The sequence below is a fragment of the Anoplophora glabripennis genome, unplaced genomic scaffold, assembly GCF_000390285.2.
Source record: "Anoplophora glabripennis isolate ALB-LARVAE unplaced genomic scaffold, Agla_2.0 scaffold145, whole genome shotgun sequence".
Classification (NCBI taxonomy): Eukaryota; Metazoa; Arthropoda; class Insecta; order Coleoptera; family Cerambycidae; genus Anoplophora; species Anoplophora glabripennis.
In genome coordinates, this window is record NW_019416303.1 from 722,231 (window position 1) to 735,159 (window position 12,929).

Below are 12,929 nucleotides of genomic sequence, written 5' to 3' on the forward strand. Positions count from 1 at the left end.
ATTTTTTCCCGGAATTAGAAATACGATAAGATAAAAAATATCATATAGTAAATATACCAGGGACGACAGAAAACATTTTTATTTATGTTCTACTAAAGGCGCCGCAAAGCTGCAACTGTTTTTCTCAACTTGTCCACTGAGAAAATTCAAGGTCACCTCTTCTTTGCTCGAGAGGTGTTTAAATTAAATTTATACAAATAGTTGTAATTTATTACACTTTTGAAAGCAATTAAAATTACTTTATTTCAAAGTCAACCGGTTTTTAATTTCGACCACCGCTAGTGTCACGTGTAGGTATGTTAATAATCCTAACTGTAATCCTTAAACAACTACATAAAGGCACAGAATAATCGTTTTTGATATACAGGATGTTTAAAAATAAGTGCGTAATATTTTAGGGGGCGGTTGCCGAAGTTATTTTATGAAAAGAAGTTCATATAAACGTAGGTCGAAATGTTCTTTGTTTCCGAGGTACAGAGTGTTTAAATTTAATTTTTTTTTAATTTTAAATACATTGACGGGGATAAGCGTGCATTTTTTGGGGTGATCTAAATATTTCTACTTGCATCCTTAAATACAAGATTAACAGAACCTACAATAAAATATGTTTTATTTTTTTCCTCAAAAACGGTGCATTCTAAGAAAGAAATTGAAGACAATAGTCTCTTTTAGTGTAACGTTACAGATTTAGACAACAAATTGTCATAGTTGAAATTGTACAGACCGAATATGACTCTTGTGTACTATTGGCATAGATACTACAAAAATGAACAACTTCAAATTAATTTATTTTTACAAGGATTTGCAAGTATGTATTTAAGAACCAACACGTGTTTCGTAAAACATATACACTAATATACAGAGTGGTAAAAAAATTCTGCATAAAATTCATATTTTCATTAAACAATTTTTTTTCGAAAAACGGTGAGACCCGTCGATTTTTATTTGATCCAGGGCACCTTGTTATGCGGAAAATTTTTTTTTCGATAATCCACTTACGGCAGCGATGACAGAATTTTTTTTTTTAAATGACAACGCATATTTTTTTCGTTCGAAATTGATGACAGTGATAATTATCTAAACAACGGTGTGAAAATTTCGATGTCTTACATAACAATTTTTTTTAGAAAAATGCACCTTAAGTTCTTATAAGTGATAATTGTCTACTTACACTATTAATGGCTCCGAAAAGAACAAAGTTGACAAAATTACATTTCAAACGAGTAAANAAAAAAAATGCGTTGTCATTTAAAAAAAAATTATGTCATTGCTGCCGTAAGTGGATTATCGAAAAAAAATTTTTTTCACTTAACAAGGTGCCCTGAATCAAATAAAACTCGACGGGTCTCACCGTTTTTCGAAAAAAAAATTGTTTAACGAAAATATGAATTTTATGCAGAACTTTTTTACCACGCTGTATACTACCATGTGCTTAAAACTTACAAAAAACGATATAAAAGAATATTCCTAAATTTAAATAAAGCAAAAATTTAACTTTAGCAGGTGGATAGGTATAGGGGTGGCTCCATTTCATGGCCACCTTGATCTCTAGACCTAAATCCTCTAGATTACTTTAGGATGCCAAACGCGTTTTTGTTCTTCACAACCCGCTATGATAGAAAATATTGACAATTTCGATTCCCGGTGATTATCACATGTAACATTATTTTTAAACGGATTTTACACAAAAATGGAACATTCTACCAATATGGACCAAGAGTACCTTTTTTTACTAGAAAACTCATAAAATTTCATACTTTTCAGTAAAATGTCAAAAAAGTCAAAGCATAAAAAAGTTCTTGTAAATTTTACCCCCCTCCCCCTAGTGTTGGAACGTATGTGATGAAAATTTGTAAATTTCGTGTCAGTAAAGGACTNAAAAAAAAATGCGTTGTCATTTAAAAAAAAATTATGTCATTGCTGCCGTAAGTGGATTATCGAAAAAAAATTTTTTTCACTTAACAAGGTGCCCTGAATCAAATAAAACTCGACGGGTCTCACCGTTTTTCGAAAAAAAAATTGTTTAACGAAAATATGAATTTTATGCAGAACTTTTTTACCACGCTGTATACTACCATGTGCTTAAAACTTACAAAAAACGATATAAAAGAATATTCCTAAATTTAAATAAAGCAAAAATTTAACTTTAGCAGGTGGATAGGTATAGGGGTGGCTCCATTTCATGGCCACCTTGATCTCTAGACCTAAATCCTCTAGATTACTTTAGGATGCCAAACGCGTTTTTGTTCTTCACAACCCGCTATGATAGAAAATATTGACAATTTCGATTCCCGGTGATTATCACATGTAACATTATTTTTAAACGGATTTTACACAAAAATGGAACATTCCACCAATATGGACCAAGAGTACCTTTTCTTATTAAAAAACTCTGAAATTTCATACTTTTCAGTAAAATGTCAAAAAAGTCAAAGCATAAAAAAGTTCTTGTAAATTTTACCCCCCTCCCCCTAGTGTTGGAACGTATGTGATGAAAATTTGTAAATTTCGTGTCAGTAAAGGACTGGGCAAGTCAGAGTTAAGCAATTTACCATATTTCATAAATTTATCTCAACTTGTTTTGGAGTTATTTAGAAAAAAACATCATCAAAGTGGCCCCTTTAAGTGGCTATAACTTCCTTATGAAGAATTGTTGGACCTACGTTTATATAAAGAAAAAGTAATCTTTTTCGACATAGAACACCCTGTTGAAATATTGCCCCCTAATTCGGGACACCTTGTATAGATTATACAAGGTGTAGAAAAAAAGTTGAAATAAATATAGGTCGTAGAACGCTTCTTTTCGAGATATAGTGTGTTGAAATTTAAAAAATCACATTTATTTAAATATCTCTTAAAATGTTTGATGTAGATTGGTGAAACTAGGGGCAATAGCTTTACTAACTAGGGAAAAATTCGCGGGTATAAATCTGTCGACCAGTGATCGAAATGTTGGGAGATACCTACCGTTTCTATGAACCAGAAAATTGGTAAAATCTATTTAATTTCGGTCGGCGATTTGAAGAATTTTTCATTTGAAATTTGAAATAAGTTTACCACCTGACTAAACTGAAAGTAACCCCAAAATTATCCAATTCGCAAAAAGTTACGAAATATTATTAAGTGACGTCGAAATTCTGAATTCTTAGTGGTCGAGAGATTTGTGTATAAATTCAGAAATTATTTGTCGATAATTAATTAAGTTATTACACCAGTCATCAATCAACGTCAAAAATTTTAAGAGATATTTAAGTAGATCTAATAAGGGGTACCTATTCAATTTTTTTTTTAATTTTAAAAATAAAACATAATTTATTCGAAATAACTATCTTTATATATATATCTTTATTGAATATATATTAAAGTAGACATGTTGCGGTTAATAATGGAAAAAATTGTCAGAAATGTGATCATCTCTTGTTGCTCTACAAGCCTTCAATCTTTTAGCAAAATTTTCCTTTGCGTATTCACATAATAGTGGTTCAATTTGAGTGATTTGCTCAATTATGTTTTCCCTCAGATGTTGAATGGTTTGAGGATTGTCAGTATAGACTTTGCTTTTCAAAAAAACCCATAAGAAGTCTAGATCACATGATCTTGGTGGCCAATTAACTTCTCTTCTTAGAGAAATGATTCGATTACCACATTTCTAAAAGATCAATTGTTTCCGTTATTTATGACATGTTGCACCGTCCTGTTGAAACCATATAATCTGCACAGTGCACATTAATACGCTCCAATTCATCCCATAAAAAGTTATTAATCATCGTTCGATATCGAGCACCATTCACAGTAACAACGTTTCCAGCTTCATTTTCGAATTACTCCACCAGACCAAAAACCACAGCAAACAGTCACTTTTTATTAATGCATTAGTTGTTCAAATATTACTCGTGGGGTTTCTTCACCCCAGATATGACAACTTTGTTTGTTTAAGTATCCACCAATTTCAAATTGAGCTTGATCATTAAAAATTATAATTAATCTTCTTTCACTGCAAGAACCCAATTTATAAATGTACGATGCAATCCATGATCAGTTGACAATCATTCTTGTGTTAACTGTATTTTATAACCCTTTAAATGAAGATCCTAATGCAAAATATTGAATAAACTGGTTTGGTTAATGTCTAGTTGCTGTGAACGATGACGAATTGATGTGTTTGGTTCTGCACTGATACTATCATTAGTATGTCCCTTCAAAATTATTCACAATATTTCGAATGGTGTTGTTTGTTGGACAATTTGTTTTTCCGTATTTTGTGCGATATTTTCTTTCAACTTCTGCATAACTCTCACCAAATCTAAAATAATTTTTAACAATAAATACGCGTTGTTCAATCCTACACTTCTCCATATTTATTAACCGCCATGTTTCTACTTAACAGCTGTCAAAAAACCAAAACCATTCTAGTACAAAAAAACACAAATGGCGGCAAATTGAATAATGGCCTGTTTCAGGATAGGGCAAAATCATATACAGTCAAATAAATATTCCACCACCTAAAAAGCCTCTAACTTAAACTTGTAATATTTCCTAAATATGTATATCATGTATCTAAAGGTGAACGAAAATATTTATAATTATGTCAAATCAGATTTTTATAGTTTAGGTTACTTTAATGAAAATGAAAGCCATATTATAAATTACATTGTAGTAAAGATTTTTTTTAAGAAAAAGTTGACCAATCGTGCGTGTACTGTCTCTGATTTCTTCGATTGTAAAAGATTTTGAAAACTGCCGATATTACGGTTAATGAAAATAATTTTAGCGGTTTTAATAACCTTATTCCGTGCGTCACATAATATGAATGGACGCACAACGCTTTGTTTTTATTTTTTGTTTGTACACTGTAACGGTCTGATGTTACAGTCAATATCATTCTATTTACTATAAAAGATGTTCAATTGTCTCAGTTACATCATCGAAACTTCCTGATTTCAGATTCTGAACATATAGTTGTTACGATTTCAATTGGAACTGCATAAAAACATTTAACTCATAAATTCTACGGAATCCATAGACGTCCAAAAAAATTTAGCCCTGTCTCGTCTAAATTTACTATATTCCGAGCTATATTACCATATAGTTACCATACGATTGTCAAATTTTTTTGTTTAAAATCGCATTGTAATAAAGCATGTCGTAAAATATCTAAAGATTTATAATTATAATCAGGATAATCGCTTAATTTATCTCGAATCATGTTTAAAGTAAGAACTTTATTTCTTTATACATAATTATAAATTGTGCGCCGCATTATATCTGGTAAAATCGTAAATTTTCTTTAATTTTATATTTTTCCGTTTCCTCTTTGTAGCGTGACCAATTCTTCTTTAATTACGCGATAAATTGTCGCTTTTGATATCTTAGTTAGTTCGTTAATACGTTTCCTAACTTTTTTATCACATTATTCACTATTTTAAAATTTCAAACATTCTAATATTTTTAATATAATACGTTGACTTTTTACGTGTAAATCTTTGTTTTTAAACTCTGAGTTTGTTTCGATACTTTCTACCGGTTCCACTATTTGGGAATTTTCCCGAGTTATTTCTTTATCCTCCGCTTCAAAGAGTCTCCAGAGAGCCACGCTAAATTACTAGATAATTACATATAACATTTATTTTAAGGACTATTACCCTTTATTGGTTACGATATGAACGAATAATAATATCAACTAATAAATAATAATACGTATTATACGAAAAACATACCCCGCCAAGCAATGCTCTGCACTGCACTGGCAAAGCGGCAAAGCGGCAAAGCTAAGTGAACCCGTGTACCATACAAAAATTATTTACGACCTAGTGGACCAATACAGGTTTGCTTTGATGACCAGCGCGCCGCCGTCAATTCCACATCAGGCGAACTAGTTTACCAATACCGGACTCGCCGAATTGCTATTCGAGTATAAATTACGAGACACATCATGGTCAAAGCGTACGAAGAAATTTCAGGAGAAGCATACAGTCCTGTGCTTTAAGATTTACAGGTTCCAATTGACATCGTAACAACTATACCAGCAGTTAATGTTTTTATACCCTTATTTGTATGTTACAACTAATGCCTTTTTAAGTTGTTATAAGTCCAGATATCTACAGTTCAACTCAGAAAGTGACTAATACATTCAATTTCAGGCTGCGTAGACGAGCTGCAATCTCGAGCCCTGTCCCCGCGGATCTGCGACGGAGTTGTCGACTGTCAAGACATCTCCGACGAGAAAACCTGCACCTACTGCCCCAAAAACCAACTGCATTGTGGCATTGGCCGCGCGTGCATCCCTAGATCCGGTAGGTGCGATGGCCGCCTTGATTGTCCGGATGGGAGTGACGAGAGAGCGTGCCGTAAGTTGATCCTATTGTCTTTTGTCTGACAAGTAGAGTTTCGAGCTCGACGGCTTCCAAGAATGATGTCGGGATCATAAAAAGGCATTTAATTAGACGCGGAATGCTTAAGCGGACCACATACGTCCATGCATGTCTTATGATTTATCCGGAATAACACATTTTTCAAAAATACAATGATATGATTTCGAATACTAAAATAAAATTACTTTGTTCATTATTTTTATATTATATGCTTCATTATACTCGATATCGTCTTCAAAAGCCTGGTTTGCTACACAGAACAAACGCTGCTTACTTTTAAGCATATGCTTTCTGAAGTTGCACTTAAACCATATAGTCTGCTGTTTTTCCATCTTTAGTAATACAGTTTTTCACTATGCGAAGCTCATTCTCCGATACATCCACATAAGAGAATCTATTAAATATTTGCATCCAACGTCTAATTAATTTTAATACATATTTTACACTAGTAATGTTTCATTTATTACCGAAGCTGCAGAAAAAATTAGAACTCGTATTATTACAATGCAAAGATGCAAAATAGTAAGCAAAAAGTCTCATAAATAAATCAAACCACAATTTTTGCAAGTTCTTAATCGGATATATTTTTTTTATTTTCACTGTAATGTAGCGTTCATTTGGCATAATGTGTTGATAATATATTCAGCCTTGGTACGTTCTGTTATCACAAAAAGATACGATCAGCGTTGCATAATTACATTTTCGATTTGTCAGTTTCCAGCTTAGGCGTTTCTTTTCATGTCATAAGCGTGCAACTTTCTTTTCAAATTTTATTATTATTTCAGTGTTTTTTAAATGTGGAATCGCGTGAGAGTGTTAGTGGGAAATTCATTAAATCAGGGTAGTCATAAAAGAGCGAATCAAGAATACTGCATGATAAACAATGTTGCAATTCTTTAATCAGGTAGCTTCAAATATATGGAACAAGTGCATGTATGTATAAATTAAAAAAAGGCATAAAATCCCTAGATATCATATAAATTTCCCGATTACCCTAGTTTTACAAATTTTGAATATTTTCCACCTAGAATTAGGGAAAAATTCCCGAATCTGGCATCAGTAGTGAAAAATATGGAGAAAGGTTAAAGACCCATCAAGATGTGAAGTGAAATGAAACTAGCCTTTCGTTTTATTTAAATTTCATTTCAAATAACATATAAGGACGTATAAGAATCTAGAACAGTTGAAACAAATTCAGTGCTAAGACATATGATTTAGACTCGATGGATAGAGGGAATGATACCCGTAATCAAATCTATGGACGTAGGTTAATATCGTCGATAGAATGGTGTGACGTCCCAACCAATGATACATCATTTTGTTACACTTTCACTTTCCATATAGTCTTTGCATTACTTTAAATCTATTACCAATTTTTATATTGAACTAAAATTTCAAGCAAATTTCCTATTGAAATAGCTTTTCTTTGTCAACTAGATACTTTAGAGCAGTGATTCTGAAAGTCATTTCATTGAAAAAGCCTTCTTACCATCAATAATTAAAAAGTAAACATAATTTTTGAAAATTCTTCCTTCTTGTCAGAAAGAATCAGAAAGAAGAAAAGAATCAGAATTTGTTATGAGAATGAATGGTTTCCACCTTGTTTTATTCTAAAAGAAATCGTTTTTTTTATCGTAGTATGGTTTCCACCTTGTTTTAATCTAAAAGAAATCGTTTTTTTTTATCGTAGTGAGTCTCTCCCAAAGCGTGGCAAGCATGAAGAAAATGGAGGTCGTGACGCCACACCTGGCGAAGTACAGTTCCGAAGGATACGTCGTCTTCAATGAAAAAGGTGAAGTCGGGAAGCTATGCACAGAGAATATCAACCAGAGTTTGCCTGTCAATCAGACGGCTGCAGTGCTACATTCTGTTGCGTCGTCGTTGTGTAAAACTTTGACCTACCAGTAAGTTGATACAAGCACTAAGTGGTTTCAGTACCATTAATGGCATTGCTCTTTTCTAGGAAAGTTCTGTCAGTCGGTGTAGAAATCGATACGGAGAGCAACGTTTCGTACGTGAAGATGAAGGATCCTACCGCTCCAGAAATCAACTTCATACGGGCGCTATGTCCTTCAAAACAAGTGCTAAAGGTGTCATGTTCAGATTTAGGTATGTAAGACTAGAATTTTCCAAAAATAGGTCAAAATAAATCCAATATTCTTTTTATTTAATTCTATTCAGATTGTGGCATTCAAAGTACTCATGGACCGTCTGGATTTGACACTCTTTCCAAGATGGCGGTCCACGGAGATTGGCCTTGGCACGTAGCCCTGTTCAAGGAGGATGTCCACATCTGTGACGGTACCTTGATTTCTCCAGAATGGGTGGCTACGACCACATCCTGTTTCCAAGGGCAACCCAAAGCCGAGTGGACTGCTAAATTTGGATCTATCCGTCTATCGAGGTAAATAATTTAGGTAGAAACAGGATGCGGCGTTCATAGTTTCCCAGGAATATGCGTGGTAAGAGCAATACGACCACCGCGCGACTCCGTGCTTTGTATATGTAATTCCCGCAGGCGCAAGAAGCCGATGCTCCTTACTTATGATATCATGTGTGCAATATAATATTATATGATTTTTACTCTATTTATCATCAGGATTTTATACACTATAAACGCCACATAGATCAGTAATGATCATTCTGCAGTACAAAACAAGTAGGTTAGGGATTAACTACCATCATCACACTATGATTTCCATTATCTCTTTCAGTTTAACCCCATGGGAGCAGGACAGGAGGATCGTGGGTATGGTAAAATCCCCAGTAGAAGGCAGCACCATAGCCTTGGTAAAACTGGACCAGCCAGCCACCCTGAACGACTTCGTGAGACCCATTTGCCTTCCGAAGCAGAACATGTTGATCAACCCAAAGGAGAGCCAATGCAACACTCTGGGATGGGCGAGGAACAGGGAGCAGTTACAGAGGGTGCAGGTGAAGGTTATGGAGATGGAAAAGTGCGAAAATATAAGCATTTCCACCGTGAACAGTCTTTGTACCGAGACCATTTATGGACAAAATGACTGTAACGTGAGTAGCATTCAAATATCGACCAAATCAAGACATACAAATGTGTGTAACATTTTTAGGAAGAAGAGTTCGCGGGAAGCTCGATGATGTGCCAAGAAAAAAGCGGCAAGTGGACACTGGTCGGCATAACGAACTGGCGGATAGCTTGTTCCAAAAAGGGAACCGAAAGGCCGAGGATGTACGACAAGATCGCATCGAATGTGAACTGGATTCGGGAAAGTATTACCTCTACGGACACTACTTGAAAGATTGAGTTTTAGAATGTAGTTTTGTGCCAAACAAGTGTTGCTTTAGAAAGGAATGACGAAACTGGACAGTACATACTATATAGGTATCTATTCCTTATAGTATAAATGTGTGACTGTATTATAAATGTAATATATTTGTAAAGTGTGATTTGTACAATATGGACTCTATTTCTTGACGTATAGTTTGTAGTAGTGATATGATTACATTAAAATGAATCCAGATAACTATTAGGTGCGACAGATGAGTATTTACTTATTTATTTTTCTCGTTTGAAAGCTAAGGACATTCGATACTGACTACCGCATTTCATTTTAAGGAAAATATTTTTTGTTATGATTGTAATATATATATAATTCTGTTTTAATAAAGATTGTTTTATTAAATTCGTTTTTTTAAGAAACCCTCTCATAATAGCCTGGCAACTAATCAGTGGTAAAAATTTCACTTTTCGCCATTATGACACAAAGCGGCATGGAAACAGTAGATATATTTGGCAATAACAGAAAAAACTCTATTTTTTTCGTCAGTAGCGAACAAAAAACATTTCATTTTCAGTAGGAAATATTAATAGACCCTTTTAGTAGTGACGTCACATACGCCAAATAATAGGCAACCTCATTGTCATGAAGAATTTCTAGGTATTTTTGCTAGATCGATTTTCGACCTTATGTACTTTGGACATAAGTGCCAAGAAAAATATCTTCTTTGTCATGATCAATATTAGACATATTTAAGAAGTTTCAAACCCCAAGTGACAAACTAAAAGAATTATAGAATTTATATTTTTAAATTTATAGAACTATATTGACTTTTATGGTCACCAATAAATTAAAATTAATCAATGTTACTGAGCGATAAAGATAGAGATAATTTCAATTCAAGATAATTCAAGAAGAGTTTAGTCCGTACTCTTAGTACGTCTATAATAAACCACTTGAAGAAAATACACTCGATAAACAGACTGACACAGCAGAGCACCAAGAAAAACAATAAAAAATACTTGGTAGAACTAGAAAATGCCAAGATTACACAAAAAAAAGGGAAAATACGTTAATGATGACAGCGATGATATATCAACAAGATCCCGCCTGCGTATGAGGCTATTCTTCCCGAGCATGCGCATTAGGAATAACGGCTAATGTTAAATTTTTACTTTATTTAAATTTAGGAATATTCTTCTAAGGTTTTTTGTAAGTTTTAAGTACATTACTGTATCTATTTTATGAAACACGTGTTGGCTGTTCTTAAATACTTCTAAACCGTTAATTTGAAATTGCTCATTTCTATAGCATCTATGTAAATAGTAAACAATGGTCATATTCGATCTATACAATTTCAACTATGACAATTTGTTGCGGATTACCTAAATATGTGATGTCACACTAAGGAATATATTTTGTTCAACTTAATTCAAAATAAATTACTATACAGCAAATTATTAATTATTGTTTTAATAGCATTCTATTCAGAATTTTCGATCGGTTTAAACTCTTTGACGTTTTGAGAGGCATACCACTCTCTTCAAAAGAAACTTTGAATGTGGGGATTAAATCCTCTGGCTGGTATCTTAATTGGATGCATGCGCTGATCCATAGCTTTCCGGTGTATGGCTTGTTGTCACTAGTCTGCGTCGTTCTGATTCCTGATTTTTGCGCCTTTGGCGTTTCCAAATTCCAGGTCCTCACCTCTTTAAAAATTATTTCGATTCTTTTTTTCTTTCTACTGAATTTCTATTGTCTACCTCTAAAGACATTTTTTCTCTCTCATCTGAATTCTGATATTAGTTAGGTCTATAAAGTTTGCTGCTCTATGTTCCGCAACTGTGACTTTTCCACGGAATGCTGTATACATTCTTGGTCTTGGAAAGTCTTTCTTCCTTGAGGTGTTATGTCAGTACATCCTTGCCAGGTATTCCCCCTTTTTCCTTGTTTTGAGTCATCCTGATAGTTCAATATCCCTGTCCCTGTAACCGTTTTCTCTAAGAACAAATCAGCAACATAAGTACTGTAGTTCCTTATCCAAGTGTTTTGGTTCGCGGAAGCTGCATGCTCGCTGTATTTATGTGGCATACCTACCTTGTTTCTGAGCAGGTGGTGATAAGGCTCAGCGTTCAGTTGTATTACCCTGTGGATTGGTTTTTCGTAAACGTTATGGTTTGGGTGCTATCCAGATTTCTCTTTGCAAGGATTTCTAGAAAAGGATAATAAATGTATCATCAATATGTCTGAATCAATCCTTCCGCTTTAAAGTTGCTGATGCAAGGAATTTCTGCTTGAAGGCTTCCATATAAACACTTACCAGAGCTGGGGATAAGGGTAAACCCAGAGCTGCTCTTTCAATTTGTTCATAAAACTGAAGACTACTAATATTTCATTCCTGTGCTCTGCTATGAGCCTTTGATGAATTTGATTTGAATGACTTTGATTTGAAGATTTCTAAATCTTCTTTAACTGACACTTTTGTGATTAACTTTGTTTATTAGGACTATGATCCGAATCTAGTTAGATTTCCTTAACCTTATCGATAAAATCTGGCAGTGTTCTTTTTTTCCCACAAGATTTTTTACTTGGTGACTCGTACCATCTAGCAAGAGGGTGATCCAACTGCACTCACTACTGGTGGGAGTGGTATCAATGTGGACCTTTGAAAGGCAATAAAGTTGGAGTGTTCTTGCGTTATTTAAAATAAGTTCCCTTTGTAGTTCCTTGGGAACGTTAGATTCTCGAATCAATCCAAGACGGCACCACTTTTACAACTTTTTTAATTAGGTTGTTCTTGATTTCTTGTAAACTGAGTCCTGTAATAGATGTACTCTTTTGTGTTCAGGGTGACAATTGCTTGCAGTTTATCGAACGGGAAAATTGTTATTTCCTCATTTCTTTTTCAGTTCTTTGATGGCTTGGATTTCTATTCCAGATAGATCTGGTTTAAGAATTTTGGCAGATCGAAATACGTGTGCTGTCTCATCCCTTACTTTTTGGCAAGCACACTTCATCTACTTGCACAGATGATACATTAATGACAACCCGAGATATGTTCTTACATTTAGAATGTTTTCTGAGAAGCATTTTCTGAATTTTCCCCTCCTGCTTGTTTGTGTATTTCTCTCCTGCCTATAGCACTTTCTTTGTAGTTATTATACATAGTGTGTCACGTCTACAGACGAAAATAACACTTTCGTCTTAAAACGTCAAATAAATGAGAGCAAATCTTTACTCTCGCCTATATGAGTAGAAAAAGTGTATGTTACGTTTTACATTTTATATCTAAACCGTTTAC

General features: G+C 34.0%; 1 protein-coding gene across 2 annotated transcripts in view; it reads left to right on the forward strand.

The window, feature by feature from the left end:
* LOC108904294 (atrial natriuretic peptide-converting enzyme) overlaps nucleotides 1-9,985 on the forward strand; it is a 90,368-nt gene extending 80,383 nt beyond the window's left edge. For both annotated transcript variants that reach the window (XM_023454003.1, XM_018706789.2), the window contains exons 7-12: nucleotides 6,141-6,347; nucleotides 8,062-8,275; nucleotides 8,335-8,480; nucleotides 8,553-8,775; nucleotides 9,086-9,401; nucleotides 9,461-9,985. In XM_023454003.1, coding sequence (XP_023309771.1) covers nucleotides 6,141-6,347; nucleotides 8,062-8,275; nucleotides 8,335-8,480; nucleotides 8,553-8,775; nucleotides 9,086-9,401; nucleotides 9,461-9,646 — 1,292 coding nt within the window. In that variant the 3' untranslated portion in view covers nucleotides 9,647-9,985. The remainder of the gene's footprint in view (nucleotides 1-6,140; nucleotides 6,348-8,061; nucleotides 8,276-8,334; nucleotides 8,481-8,552; nucleotides 8,776-9,085; nucleotides 9,402-9,460) is intronic.
* Nucleotides 9,986-12,929: the final 2,944 nt, after the last annotated feature.